The 14,473-nt window shown below is 44.5% G+C and overlaps 1 protein-coding gene across 2 annotated transcripts in view; it reads right to left on the bottom strand.

Annotated features, from left to right (window-relative positions):
• Window positions 1–14,473, bottom strand: part of GUCA1C (guanylate cyclase activator 1C) — a 68,563-nt gene that overhangs the window by 31,912 nt on the left and 22,178 nt on the right. Inside the window, exon 1 of one of the 2 annotated variants that reach the window (XM_084841688.1) lies at window positions 7,557–7,754. The exons of the other annotated variant lie outside the window; for it this stretch is intronic. Coding sequence (XP_084697814.1) covers window positions 7,557–7,754 — 198 coding nt within the window. Of the gene's footprint in view, window positions 1–7,556; window positions 7,755–14,473 lie in introns of those variants that run through there. 2 annotated transcript variants of the gene reach the window in all.

A 14,473-nucleotide genomic window follows, 5' to 3' on the forward strand; every position in this document is an offset into this window, starting at 1 on the left:
ATTCAAGGTGGCTATATGTGTAAAGCAGGCTGGCAAGGTTAGGCATGGTCATGCATCTGCCGAGGACCCACACCTCTGTCAGGGCCACTGACAAGGGCCCTGTGGAGTTGCTCCTCCTCTTCACCATTTCAGTTCTCTTGTTCACCTTCTTTCACTCTGGCCGAAACGACAGTCGTCGTGAGTAGAAGCAGCAGTGAGAAGGAGGTACCTACTTACTCACTGGCTGTCTGCCTGTCAAGCAAACAAGTGGTAGCAATGGTGAAAAAGAGGATGAACAACAGCAGCTGGTGACAACGGCAGTGAAAAGGTGGATGCTCTAGGGAGGGGCCCCGTTGAGGTTGTCTTGCCCAGGCCTTCAGAAACCTGGAGCTGGCACTGCAAGCTCCCCTCAACAGAAGTACTTACTTGAAGTACAATAACAGAACCAACAAAGATGCTGCACTCTTTTTTGTGGTATTTTGGCTGGTCCTAATAAAGGTGTTGTCCTACTATGGATTTTGGCTTTTTTTCATGGACCATTTTTTAAAAATTATTGAGAAGAGTATGGCAAGGAGCCCCTGAATAGGGCTTTTACATTTCCATGTTCTCATGATACAAAACAGGGTTGGACTAGCTGAATTTAACACGCTTTTTACATGACCGAGTCCTAGATTATGCTTGCCAGGTTTTATGTTAATGCTTAAAAGTTTGCTACTATACCACTGCCTACCATATATGGTGTATTGTTTTTATTTTGTTAGATGTTTTGAGAAGGTTCTGTACCCTAAAAAGTAGCCTAAAATATTTTAAATAACAAATAAATAAACAAACAAACAGACTTAGGTACATAAGCATAAGAATTCCTGGAACTAAAGAGCATAATTAGTCAAGCAAAACAAGGCCTTTAGTTTAATGGAATTGTTCAGCATTCCATTTCTTTGTAATTTTCTTTGTGCATGATGTAATAATTCTTTTTGACATATTAGAATGCATTTGGTGCACAAGTTCAGAACACAATTCTATATATCAAATTCAAATGCTAGGTTGACTATAGGTTGACCCATTTTTCATGCAGGGAGAAAAATTCAAAATGCAATAAGATGCAATATCTCCCTTGAAGATTGAGATATTGGAAGAAAATATGGTGGGCATGTTCAGAACAACATCTTGCGTTTCAAATTTGAACTTCTGCAAGACCCCAACACCTATTTTTATTGGGGACAGGAAAAATGTAATGTCTTCCTTTAAGACTGAGGCATTGGAATGAAAGTTGGTTCACATGTTTGGACTGAATTAAGCATTTCAAGTTCAATCCAATCTCCACCGCCTATTCCCATATTTGAGGGGGCTAGGAGTGGGGTGAGTTCTCTGAAATAATAGGTTTACCAATAATGTTTAGTATTTATATTGCTGAAACTTTCCCAACCTGGTACTTTCCAGACCCTCTACACATCTCAGCATTTCTAATCATTGGCCATGCTGGAGGGGATGATGGAAATTGAAGTCCAAAACAGGCTTGGGAAACCTGAAGCTGTTTTGCAACATGCTCAGAGCACTTCTCACAAATAAATCTATATACATCCCATTTCAGTGGTTAACATGGGGCGTTCCAAATTCATTTCCTGATCTGTACCTCCCGGGGTGATTCCAGATGAGGTTTTTATCATGCAGACAGTTGCCCTTCCTCATTCACAGAATTTTATGGGGTGTGTGTCCAGACAATGTCACCTTCTATTTGAACCCTCCTGTGTTTTCCCACTGATTCTTCCATCTTTTTTTTTGCTCTACAAAAAAATCTGTTAAGGAGGAAAAGACACAATAGCTGCATACCAATCAATACCTTTTGAGGGGTAGCATTGGGATCCCTCCATCTGGAAGCACACCTAACCTAATATGCGGACTGTAAGATCATTATCCTTCTCTGAATTGTGCAATGCAATTCTCAGCTCAAAATATGCATCAACATAATTTAAAAATGCATATTTGAGGGAAAATACATTTAAGCTACAATCCTATACACATTTACCTGGGAGTACGTCCCATTGAACTCAGTGGGATTTAGTTCTTAGTAGACATGTATTGGATTGCATATTTTGAAAGAAAATACATTCAAAAATACATATTTTGACATATATTTAAATGCAGATATATACCTGTAAAAACACAGATCATTGCAGAAACGGGACAGAAGTGAACAGACTTCTAAATGAACACATGCAAAAATGACACGTATCAAAAAAGGCTGATCTGTCCATCCCTAATTCCCAAGGATCTCAACTCAACACCCTAGACAGGGTAACACCAAGCAGCAGAAGACCTATGCGGAACTAAAGGAACACGACTGAAGAATCTACATTCAGACAAACATTTTGTTTGTTTCCTTAAACAAAAGGAAGTATGAGAAAAGGACTTAGGTAGACAAATGTATGAAAAAAATACAACATGCAGACTACCGAGGTAAACGTAGCTGTGGGGGAATTCGTTGAGGAGCCCAGTACATCCTTTGGTTAATTACCAAGGACATTGGTAGTCCATTCTCAGAAATAGAGAACAGAAGCCTGAGAAAGCAAGCATGCTTCTGTCACACTGAGGGCCAAACTGCACATGACAATAAATATATCTTTGCATTTAGCAAGCAGGATTTTAAATATGCAACTTGCATCAGCTGGTGGGGGGGGGAATAATTATTAGACATTCCTCTCTTTTCTTCCCCTGCTGATGTCCTGAGGAAAATCCCTTTCCTGAAGCTTATTGTTGCTTGGGGCGGGGGAGTTCCTTGTTCCTACTACTGGAATTCCAAAGAGTGCAGCGATTTTCCTCAGCAAAACCCTCCCGGGTGCTTGCTCTGATCCTCTTAATTATCAGCTGAAAGTAGCATTTTTTAAAATTAGCATTTTAAAATACCTGCATGTTAAATGCAAAGGCACATTTAACATCACGTGTAGCCTGGCCACAGCCCTCCCTTGGCCCCACCCTTTCCCCCAACCACTGAACATTTGGTGGTTTCTTGCCTTTTGCACATTTTTTTCCCATCCTAAAAGGTTGAAATGCCTCTCGTCCTAAGTCTTAGTTACTGGCAGTACGAGCTTTGAGTTAAAATACACTTAGGTGTTTGTTAATTTATTTTGGCCCTGCCTGCTTTTGCCTTTGGCCTGCCTGCTTTCTTCTTCAGTCCCACCCACCACTGAAATGTGACACCAGAGAGCTTCCCCCAAACTCAATTTGGTCATGAGGCTGAAAGATGTCCGATGCCCCTGCCATAAATTATCTCAGCATTCTTTACAACAATCATGTGAAGCAGGGGTGTAGACTCTCAGGCCGGGGGGGGGGAACTCAGCCCCCTGGGGGTCCCAATCTAGCCTCTAGGGGTCCCCCGAAGGCCATGCCCCCTTTCTCCCAACCATCAATAGTTCATGGTTTCCCAGGTTTTGTGCAGTTTTTCCTCCCATTCTAAAAGGTTGAAATGCCTGCCATATAATTTATTTACTGGCAGTAAGAGCTTTAAGCTCAAAGATGCTGGTATTTTTGTCCCTGCCCCTTTCGCCATTCATACATTCTTCTCCACCCACTTTTTGTCTTTTGCCTTGCCCCTTTTGCCCCACCCACTGCTGGAATGCAGCCTCGAGAACTCCTTCAAATGTAATTTGGCCCTTGGGCTGAAAGAGATTCTGCACCCCTAGTTTAAAACAAGCCAGTACTGCCATGTTACAGGTTGTGGAACTGGGGGCTGAGAATTAGTGGTCCACCTAGGCCTGTCAACTGAGTTCCTGTCTGAGCTGAAATTTGAACTAAGGACTTCCCAGCTTCCTGAACATGCTCTTTGCCATTAGCTTTCTCTATTTAATGCTCTAGATGCATGCGTCCCTCTTTGGGAGCAATGTAACAAAAACCCTAGCTTCTAAAACAAGGGGAATGATTATGATTCTATGGTCACTTACATTAATATTGTACTACCGCAGTCAGTAGGAGTATGTCTGTATTAAATGGTAACTAAATTGGCACTTGGTTGCTCTCTAGCTTGTATTTTTTTTCCTTATACTTTGTTTGATTTTTTTAATCTATAATTTCCCTTGCATTTCTGTTTGGAATTTATTTGGAGGGAGAAATAATTGGCCCTTCTTCAAATCGTGATTGAGCTGAAATACTACTTCAAACATCCTTAAGGTACTGGTGCACATTGATAAGTGGATTACCCCAAACTGAAGCAGCCGCAGCGATGAATCACTTTGAAATCTTCTAAACCATTTTAAAAGGTGTAAGTGTACCATAAGCTTGAATGCCGTGTGTGATTCAGAAGGAATTAGGAAGCCATGGGCACTACAGGTTTCCATGTTAAATAAAACTCTTACATTAGTTAGTCATTTTGGTTTCATAGCCTTGAATAGTTTCTTGTGTTCAAGTGTTCAGGATCTGGGAATTCCCAGCATGTACTTCTTTCTGCCTAAACATGCATAGAGTTGCACCCTTAATTATTCTTAGTTGCATTTGTACTTCAGAATATCATTCCCTCTATTTTCAGTATTCTGGTTGTGTGAGTGCCATTGCCTATTTAGACAAAATGGCATCATGCATGCACAAGGGGGGAAGTCTCATCAGGCCTGGGGAAACTCCTAGGTTTGCAAAAGTACAATTTTTTTAAAGGAAAAAACCTAGGTGTCCCCAACATAGCCTAATGAGAACTGATCATGATCAGTGATTATGGAATGCTGGCTGACTGTTAGTGGAAACAACAGTAAACCAAGGAAGGGGGAGAGATAACAGAATGTAGTGGTTGGAATCCTGGACAACAGCACTACATGCGGCAACATTTTGTTTCAGACACCACTTGTTTGTATATGACAGCAAAACTGCCATTAGGGATGTACGAAAGGCACTTACCTTTCGCGGATTATGTTGATGGTGGGGGGGAGGCGCTCCGTCCCTCCCCGCGGAATCCTGGATGGGGTGGTAGGCGCCGTCGTTCCTCCCCCCCCGGAATCCTGGCCGGCCGGCTGTGCTCCGCAGGGATTCTGCGGAGCCGCCGGCCAGCTCCGCCAGCAGCCGGACATCCGGCCGCTGGCTAGCAGGGACGCAAATGGCGACGGCCGTAGCCACCGCCGTTTGCGTCCTTCAGTCAGCCGTGATAGGCTACGTAAATGTTTATGTAGCCTATCACGGCTGACTTTAAAAAAACACAAAAAAACGCGCGTATGCAAATGGCGGCGGCCATGGCCGCCGCCATTTGTGTTCCTTATTTTGGCACGTCTTAGTCTACGTCAAGATTTATGTAGACTAATACGGTGAAAATAAGGGGAATGTAAATAGCGTAGCAGACTACGTAAACATTTACGTAGCCTATCACGTTTTTTTTTTTAAACTTAGCTGTGATAGGCTATGTAAATCTTGACGCAGCCTATCACTTTTTTTTTTTAACTGGAAATGGCAGCGGCAGCAGCAAGTCGGAAGACCAGCTGCCACAGCCGCCGCACCGCTGCTGGAGCCGCCGCCGCCAGGAAGATCCTCCCCAGGTAAGTCTTGTCCCGGGGGAGGGCGGGGGGGCAGACCGTTCCGCCACCGATTTCGGGGGGCCGAATGCGCTGGCATTCGGCCTCCCCGAGATCCGTGGCAGAATTCTCTGACATCCCTAACTGCCGTCACGTTTTGCTACAAGTCATAAATTTATTACATTTCTCTTTGTTCTGCAGGTGAATTCTTAGGCTAGATCTATGCTACTGCTTTATAGCAGTATTGAAATGCACTGATAACTGTTGGGGCACATTACACATTCAATATACTGCTATCGTAGTGTTATTTTCCTGCTTTTTATTCCATATTATCCAAAATATCACAACAAATGTCATTGTGTGTCCTATAGTGTTACCATGATGGGATCGTAATGATATGACACAAGTGTAGATCTGGCCTTATTCGTATTTGCATATGGGTGTTCTGTACTTTGCTTATATATCATAGATCATAGAATCATAGTGTTGGAAGGGGCCTGCAAGACCAGCGAGTCCAACCCCCTGCTCAATGCAGGAACCCTGATTCCCAGGCGATCTCCCATCCAACTAACCAGGGCTGACCCTGCTCAGCTTCCAAGATCAGACGAGATCAGGCGCATCCAGCCCTATGTATTATTATATCTCTATATAGGAAGATGAGCAAGATGTGACTTCTGATTTTAGCAACTTAAAGTCAACCGACTGCTGTATAAAACAACGGTGTAATTTTTCTTGATATGTGTGATACGCATTATGTGCATGGGCCTCTACAAGTCTTTCTGTAGAAGGCAGGTTTAGTGCTATTATTATCCTGGTAAAATGTTTTGAAATTCAAGCCAGTGGTATTTGAGTATCATATTTTCATTTTAATATTTTTTTAGATGGAGAAAACCATGGTATAACTATTGGTGGAAAGAAAGCTTACAGTCAGTGCATGCACAACACACACACACCACAGACGGCTGTGAAAAGCTTATTTAAAATGTATTTGTCTAGTAACACTACATTTTCTCATTGTTTAGCGACATTTTTGAAATGTGATTATCTGATAGAACAGGGATGGGGAATGTGTTGCTCTCCAGTTATTGTTGGACTGCAATTCCCACCATCCTTTTCTGCTAGCTGTGCTGGCTAGGGCTGATGGGACTTGTAGTCCAACAACATCTGGAGGGCCAAACCTTCCCCATCCATTATAGAAGATACTACTGACTTGACAGTGGGAATGAATCAAAACAGCAAAAAAGATGTCTTCAAATAAAGTTGCTGTGTTGTGGGTAAGACCGTAAGACATTAGACAATGTTAGCCAGAGTTCCCCAACTTGGTGCTCTCCAGATGAGTTGGGCCACAACTCCCAGCTGGCCATGCTGTCTGGGATTCAGTTTGGAGGGCCCCAGGTTGGGAAAGGCTACTTCAGGACAATAGTGAAGTTCCCATTAATTTTAATGGAGCAGGAGTGAAGATTCTGTATATTCAATGTAGCTCTGAGCAGGTCATGCAATTCTCATCCAGTGCTTCAATTCAACAGCAATCAGTTAATCAATATATCAGTCAGGCTATAAATCAATCTTTTCCCTCTACTTCTGTGGATTAGAATTGTGAATTAGAATATATTCTTAGATATTTTTGAAGCACTTTAAAACTATAGGTTGGGTTTAGACTTAGTCAGAGTAGATCCACTGAAATCAATGCATCTACTCTAAGTATGAGTGAGGATCCAATCCTGCATTAGCAAGTGCCAGAAACTGGGGTGGTGGTTAACAGGAAAAAAATGCAATTAATATAATTTTCAGACTTGGTTTCTATATATATCTGACTTTAAAAATAAATACAAGTGTAATGTATAAGAATTCCAGCCCAGTCAATCGAAAGATGCATTGAAATAAATATTTTTTAAAAAAGTGAAATGACTCCCCAGAAATAGGCAATTACAATAAGTAAAGATGTTTTTAGATGCAGCCAGGTTAAGCATAGTAAAGTACTAACTACACAGAATAGGTATGTGAGCCACTCAAAGCAAAGTTCTGCTTTTAGAATTGAATTAAATGTGAGCTACTGTGGCTAAGTGCAAATGCAATTAATAAAACTGGGCTTACCTTGTTCAAGTCAAAGGTATTGAACACTTGATCGACATAGTGATTTGCCTGTGGATTCATACCATGCAGACCCAGAAGTGCCTTGAATTCATGCAGGCTCATTTGCCCTGATGGGCACTCCTTCATAAATTTGGTATACCAGTGATGGGCCTCTTGGTTAATGAGATCACCTCCAGGTGCTGATTCATTGGCACCCATTGTATCACAAAGCAGGTACCCTCAATTCCGGTGTCTTATTCGTGCACCTTATTTCTCATCTTCAATGGCTCCTATGCACACATAAATGTTGTGCTAACAACTATTCTAAACCTCTTACATGATGGGGGCAAACACAGGCTAAGTAAGAATAGAATCTTAAGTGAGAGATTATCTTCAGCCCCCAGTTTTGTACTGGAAGAGTTTTATAACATGTTTAAAGTCAAAAGAGCCACTCTTGGGAGAAATGAAATGTTAGTCATTTCTCCTGAAGTCTCCTGAAGTGGTGCACTGCAATTTGAAGGCATCTCTGTACCCCCATCCCACCTGCAGTTGTTATCCTTTCAAAGAAGGAGCCTGCCCTTGGATGGCCTCTGGAACTATTTCTGGCAAAAATCAGATCTCTAAGTGGTTGCAGCTAATAGCTACCATCTATGCGGTAACTAAGAAGAGAAGGATCAAGAGAGCAATGAGCATGTGCTTGTAGTGACAAGGGAAGAAGTGATAATGAAAAGAGTGAGATGGTGAAGCAGAGAAAAAACTGTAGGTGGATGATGCCCCTTTATGGCCTATGAGTGCTTCCAGAGGGATGGTTCCTTGTGCAACCAATCAGAAGAAATTGTACAGCTTTCTCTCTTTCCCTCCCTAACAGATTTTCTGTGGTTAAAAAAAAAGGCAAAAGATTGAAAAGAAGCAGTGGGAAATCATGGGAGGATTACAAAATGAAGATGAGATAATCTGGACTCACCATAACATTCCATGAAGGTGGCAGGGCGATTGCACAATAAAAGCCTTGTCTGGAGGCATGCTATATAGGTTTGTTGGGCTTTGATCAGTCTGATGTGGTGCTAAAAAGGCAAATTCAGTTCAAGCATGCTGAACTTCATCAGCAGAAGTATAGTGTCCAGATCACAAAAAATAACAATACCATTTTATTCTGCCTGGGTCAGACTTCATGTGGAGTACTCTGTCCAGTTCTGGCCAGTATAAGAAGGATAGTAACAAATTCGACTATGTCCAGAGGAGGGCGACAAAGATAGGAGACCAAGTCCTTAAAGGATTTGGGTATGTTTTGCCTGGAGAAGGGGTAATTAAAATACAATATGATAGCTATCTTCAAATAGCGAACAAGCTCTCACATAGATGATGGAATACATTTGTTTTCTGTTGGGCCCCAGAAGGAGGACCCAAACCAACAGGTTCAAATAACAAGAAAGAGGATTTCAACTAAACATTAGGAAGAACTTCATGACAGTATGAGAAGTCCGACAGTGGACCAGCGTGCCATGTAAGGTTGTGGACTTTCCTTCATCAGAGGTTTTTAAGCAGAGGCTGGATGGCCATCTATGACGGAAGCTGCAGCAGCAGATTTCCTGCATTGGCAGGGGCTTGGACTAGGGATGTTGGAGAAATCCACAATGGATTCGAATCAGTTTGGATTTCTATAAATCTGACTTGTGGATTCTGCAGCGGACTGGCTTTTTCCAAGTCATGCAGATTCTTGTGGAACTTTTTTAATTTTTGAGGGGGATTTGTGCTTATTTGCATTAGTACTAATGCAGATTAGCACATTACCACTAATGTGCATTAGCATTAATGCACTTTAGCACAAGTAGAATGAAATTCTGGTAAAAAAAAAATCCAATTCCATCAATGAGAGGATGATGGAACGAAAGATGCCTGACAATCCATGAATCACATATGGAACAGATTTATCAAAATCTGTACATCCATATATTGGACTGGATGATCTTTGAGGTTGCTTCCAGGTCTAAGATTCTATTGGTGAGAGGTTGACTTGATTTCTCGCTATTTTATTTGGCAAGAAAGCCAGCCTCTGACACTGAGCTCAGAAATAGGATGCAGATATTTTGAGGAACACTGACAGCTTTTAGATAGGGATGTCAAGGAAGCTGTTTGCGGGGTGGAGCTCGGCAACCTTTCACCCACTCGGCCTCCCAACTCCAATCCAACATCTGCCAGCTGGCCTGACTCAGCCCACAGTGAGTTGGACCAGCTGGCAGATTTTCTGCCTTTGCACAGTGGCAGCAGGGTGGGAGGGGAGTGCCATGGCCCATGGCACTCCCCTCCCATGCTATTGCTGCTGCATCACTGTGCAACTGTCCCTCTCTCTCTGCTGGGACCAACACCAGTAGGGAAAAAGGGCAGTTGTGCCACAGTGGCGACAGCGTAGGAGGGGAGCGGCATGCCACCATGCTGCCACCATGCAATTGGGAGCGCCATGTAGAAGAGGAGCATCATGGCGTTCCCTTCCCACACTGTCACTGCTGCCACCACGCTTCCCCCACCGTCACACAACTGTCCCTCTCTCCCTGCCACTGTTGGCCCCGGCAGAGACAGGGGGACGGTTGTGCAGTGGCAGTGACAGCATACAAGAGGAGCACCATGTTGCTCCCCTCCCACATTGTCGCTGCAGCCCCCGTGCTGCCAGCCCCCCCCCCCATGCAACTGTCCCTCTCTCCCTGCCAGTGTTGGCTCTGATAGAGAAAGAAGGACAATTGCATGGTGGTGGTGGTGGTGGTGGTGGCAACAGTGTGAGACAAGAGCACCATGGTGCCCTCCTCCCACACTGCCATTGCTGCCATGCAACCGTCCTTCTCTCCTTCCCAGTGCTGGCTCCAGCAGAGAGAGAGGGACGGTTGCATGGAGGAGGTGGCAGCAGTGTGGGAGAGGAGCAGAACGGCGCTCGTCTCCCACTCCCCTCCCATGCTCCTTGTTGGCACCAGCAGGGAGAGAGGTACAGTTGTGCGGCGGTGGGAACTCCCCCCCCTCCCGTAAATGCAATCATGAATTGTGTTTACAGAAAGAAAAGAAAAGTTCCTGGATTTTGGGATCAAATCCCTGGCTTGGCTCACAAAGGCAAGCCAAACCAAGGGCATTGCGGGAATCTGTTGGGCCCTAAAAGGGCCAGATTTTCCCACGACGGACATCCCTGCTCTTAGATCAAGCTCAGATGAGCCATAAAACCACATTTTCTTTTAGTTACTTTAACTAAGGGTCAAATAATTACATGTTACATTAATTGTGTAGCATATATAGCTGAGGATAATCTTTTTTCTTTTACTCTAGAGTAAGTTTGTGCAGACCTAATATGGAGCAGGACCAACACACACACACACACATGCACACACACACACACGGAGGGGAGGATTAAATTTTCCTGCCCTCCATTTTCCCCTGAAATCTCCTCTGCAACTGGGGAGGAGGGAGGTTAAAAAAATGGGAAGGGAAAGCCTCTATTCATGCTCATGGAGAGTTTCCCTCCTTTTAACCACCGTGTGTGTGTGCATGTGTCTGTGGATGTGGATGGATTTTGTAAAAAAACGGGGGAAGGTTTAATCCTTCCATCCTGGTGTGGAGTGGTGCCAATCCAATTCAGAGCATGTACATTTACTCTAGAGCAGGAGTGGGCAACACACAGTCCCGTGGTCTGGTGCAGCCCCCATTGCTGCCCTGCTGCCAAAATTAAGTGGTGCAGTAGCAGCAGCAGCAGCACACAAAAAAAGGTGTTTACGATGAAATTTAGGTGGTAAACTGCTCCGGAGGCTTCAAAAGCATAATGATAGTTTGAAAACAAGCTACATTTGTCCTTTTTAAGCTGCAGTAGTGGTTTGCCATGAAATTCAGTGGCAAAGCACTGATTCTTTTGCCGATGCTGCGTCACCACATTTCAGGAGTGTGGCCTGTGGGAGATGATCCAGGCAGGAGTGCGGCCCGTGGGAGGGACAGGCAGGAGTGTAGGTACTGGGGGGTCTAGGAAGGAGTGTGGCCCGTGGGGAAAGTCTAGCCAGGAGTGCAGTCCATGGGGGGAGTTCCAGCCAGGAGTGTGGCCTGTGGGGGGGGGGGAAGCCCAGACAGGAGTATGGCCCACTTTGGCGGGGGGGATCCAGGCAGGCCTATGGCCTGTGGTAGGTGGCCTAGGCAGGAGTGAGGCCTGTAGGGGTTCTGGGTGTGTGTGGAACTTGACCCTGAAGTTGCTCACCCCTGGTCTTGAGTAAAAATACCCACACGCTGCACAATTAACGGAACGTATAGTTTGACCCTAATAGTTAGAGAAGATAACAGTTCATCCACAAAGAAGGCAAATGCTGAGTTAGAGATCCCCACAGTGTTCTTTTAGCACTTGTGGTAGCTCAAGCTGCTAAAACAGGGTTTAGTTTAGCAAGGCTTACCAGGCCTTAGCCCCAGAATTTGTTTTCAAATGCTTAGCCATGGAATGCATGAGGTAAATAAGAAATATGAGAGTACCTCTGAATATGTGCAAAGTGCTTTTTATCCACACCAAGTAAACAAATGAGACTGTACATACTTGGGATTAAAGGAAGGGCTTTCACATCAGAGGGCATTACTTTCATGCAGGACTGGGCTCCAGAATCTCCCCCCCCCCCCATCTACTAGTACTACTACTGCTACAACTATTATTAAGGTGGGGCTCGCAACAAAATGTTACAGTATGGAGTGTTCTTGCTCAGGGTTTCAACTACGGAGTCATGCCTAGGGATGTCAGAGGAATCCGTCCAGGGGGTGAAGATCACCAAACTTCCAAGTTTGGCCCCCCAGACTTCGGCTCACCTCCCTGCAAACTGGTCTGACAGGATCGCATTGAGTTGGGCCAGTTTGCAGATGTTCCCTTTTTGTTGTTGTTGTAAACAGAGCTGGGACTTGGGAGACATGTTGGGATCTGGTATACCTGGTGGGGAATTGGGTGCAGGGTGTGTGTGTGTGGGGGAGATGCGTCAGATTGCTGGAAGACGTGGTGTGTTGCTGGGAGATGTGGGGAGACATGATGGAGGCTTGACAGATATGGCGGGGGCAGACTCAGTGTTGAATGGGGGAAGTAGCGGGGGTGGGTGGGAGGGAAATGTGGTGAGAGAAGCACCCCAGGATGCTGGGAGATGCGGCAGTGCATGGGGTGGGGGCAGATGCAGTGGAGGCTTTTCCCCAAATCCAAGAACTTTGCTTGGGTATTTTTTTTTCATAAATAGCGATTTGTGCAAATTTCAACTGAAATTTGCACAAATTACTCAAATTGTGACCAATATTTATGCAAATTGCTATTTATGGGGAAAAAATGAGGGAAGTTCCTGGATTTTGGGAAAAGCCCATTGGCCGGCTCACAAATACAAGCTGAGCCACGGGGATCAAGGATATCTGGCGAGTCCAAAAAGGGCCCGATTTCCCCGCAGTGGAATCCCTTGCCATGCCCTCTTGAAAGATACTCCGTTCCATTTCCCCTTCAACCAGTTTTCTATCTCTCCCCTTCCCCCGCCCCCTAGTCAGTCAGCATTCTGTGCCACTGAGTATGTTCAGTCCTCATTGGGATCTTATGGGAAGTATGTTTTTCCCCCTAAATATTTTTTATATTTCTGCAAACCTTGGGCTTTCCCTGATATTTTCTTCCCATTTCTCAGTGGCCTTATTTTGGCTACAATCCTTTTGGCACTCAGCAGCTGAGTTCACAATTACTGTGATTATTAGTTTATTTATTCTATTTCTATACTGCCCAATAGCTGAAGCTGTTTGTGCGGTTCACAGCAATTAAAACCACAAAATATATAATAAAATACAGTGTAAACTGTAAAAGTGTAAAACTACAGTATAAAAGTACAACACAAAATACAACCTAGCAGTAATGCAGAGATTTAAAATACAATAACAGATTTGAAACAACAGAGCTAAAAGACTAAAATGCCTGGAAAAATAAAAAGGTCTACACCTGGTGCTGGAAAGAGCACAACATAGGTGCCAGGCAAACCTCTCTGGGGAGCTCATTCCACAACCGGAGTGTCACAGCAGAAAATACCCTCTTCTTGGTAGCCACCCACCTCACTTCCTTTGGCAGGGAATCCTGGAGAAGAACATCTGCAGATGATCTTAGGGACTGGGCAGATACATATGAGAGAAGCTGATCCTTCAGATAACCTCCCCGCAAGCAGTTTAGGGCTTTGAATGTTAATACCAGGACTTTGAATTGGGTCCGGAAATGGAAGCCAGTGCAGATGAACAAGTAGTGGCATAATATGATCAGTCAGTCCCCATTAACAGTCTTGCTGCCCTATTTTGGACCAGCTGACATTTCTGGACTGTTTCAAAGGCAGCCCACATATAACACACTGCAGTAATCCAGATGAGAGGTTATCAGAGCATGGATAGCTGTAGCTAGGCTATCTCTGTCCAAATAAGGGCATAGTTGGTATATCAGCCTAAGCTGATAAAAGCTGTTCCATACCACCGAGTCCACCTGTGGCTCAAGTGACAATTCTGGGTCTGAGAGCACCCCCGAACTATGAACCTGAACCTTTAGGGGGAGTGTAACCCCCTCCAGAACAGGTCGAACATCATTTAGCTGGGCAGACGAACCAGCTACTAACAGTACCTCCATCTTGAGTCTCAGTTTATTGGCCCTCATCCAGTCTATTCCCATGCCCAGGCACTGATTCAGAACAGCCACTGCCTCACCTGGATTTGATGAAAAGGCGAGACAGAGCTGGGTGTCATCCACATATTGATGACACTTCAGCACACACCTCCAGATAACCTCCCCCAGCGGTTTCATGTAGATGTTGAACAGCATGGGGGATCAAATAGAGCCCTGTGGAACCCCATGGCACAATTGCGATGGCACAGAGCAGTAATCCCCCAGCACCACCTTCTAGAATCGGCCATCTAAGTAGGAGCAGAACCACTGCAGTGCAGTGCCT

The sequence above is a fragment of the Heloderma suspectum genome, chromosome 3 (assembly GCF_057233095.1).
Source record: "Heloderma suspectum isolate Gila_16-S chromosome 3, 16-S_ref, whole genome shotgun sequence".
Lineage (NCBI taxonomy): Eukaryota > Metazoa > Chordata > Lepidosauria > Squamata > Helodermatidae > Heloderma > Heloderma suspectum.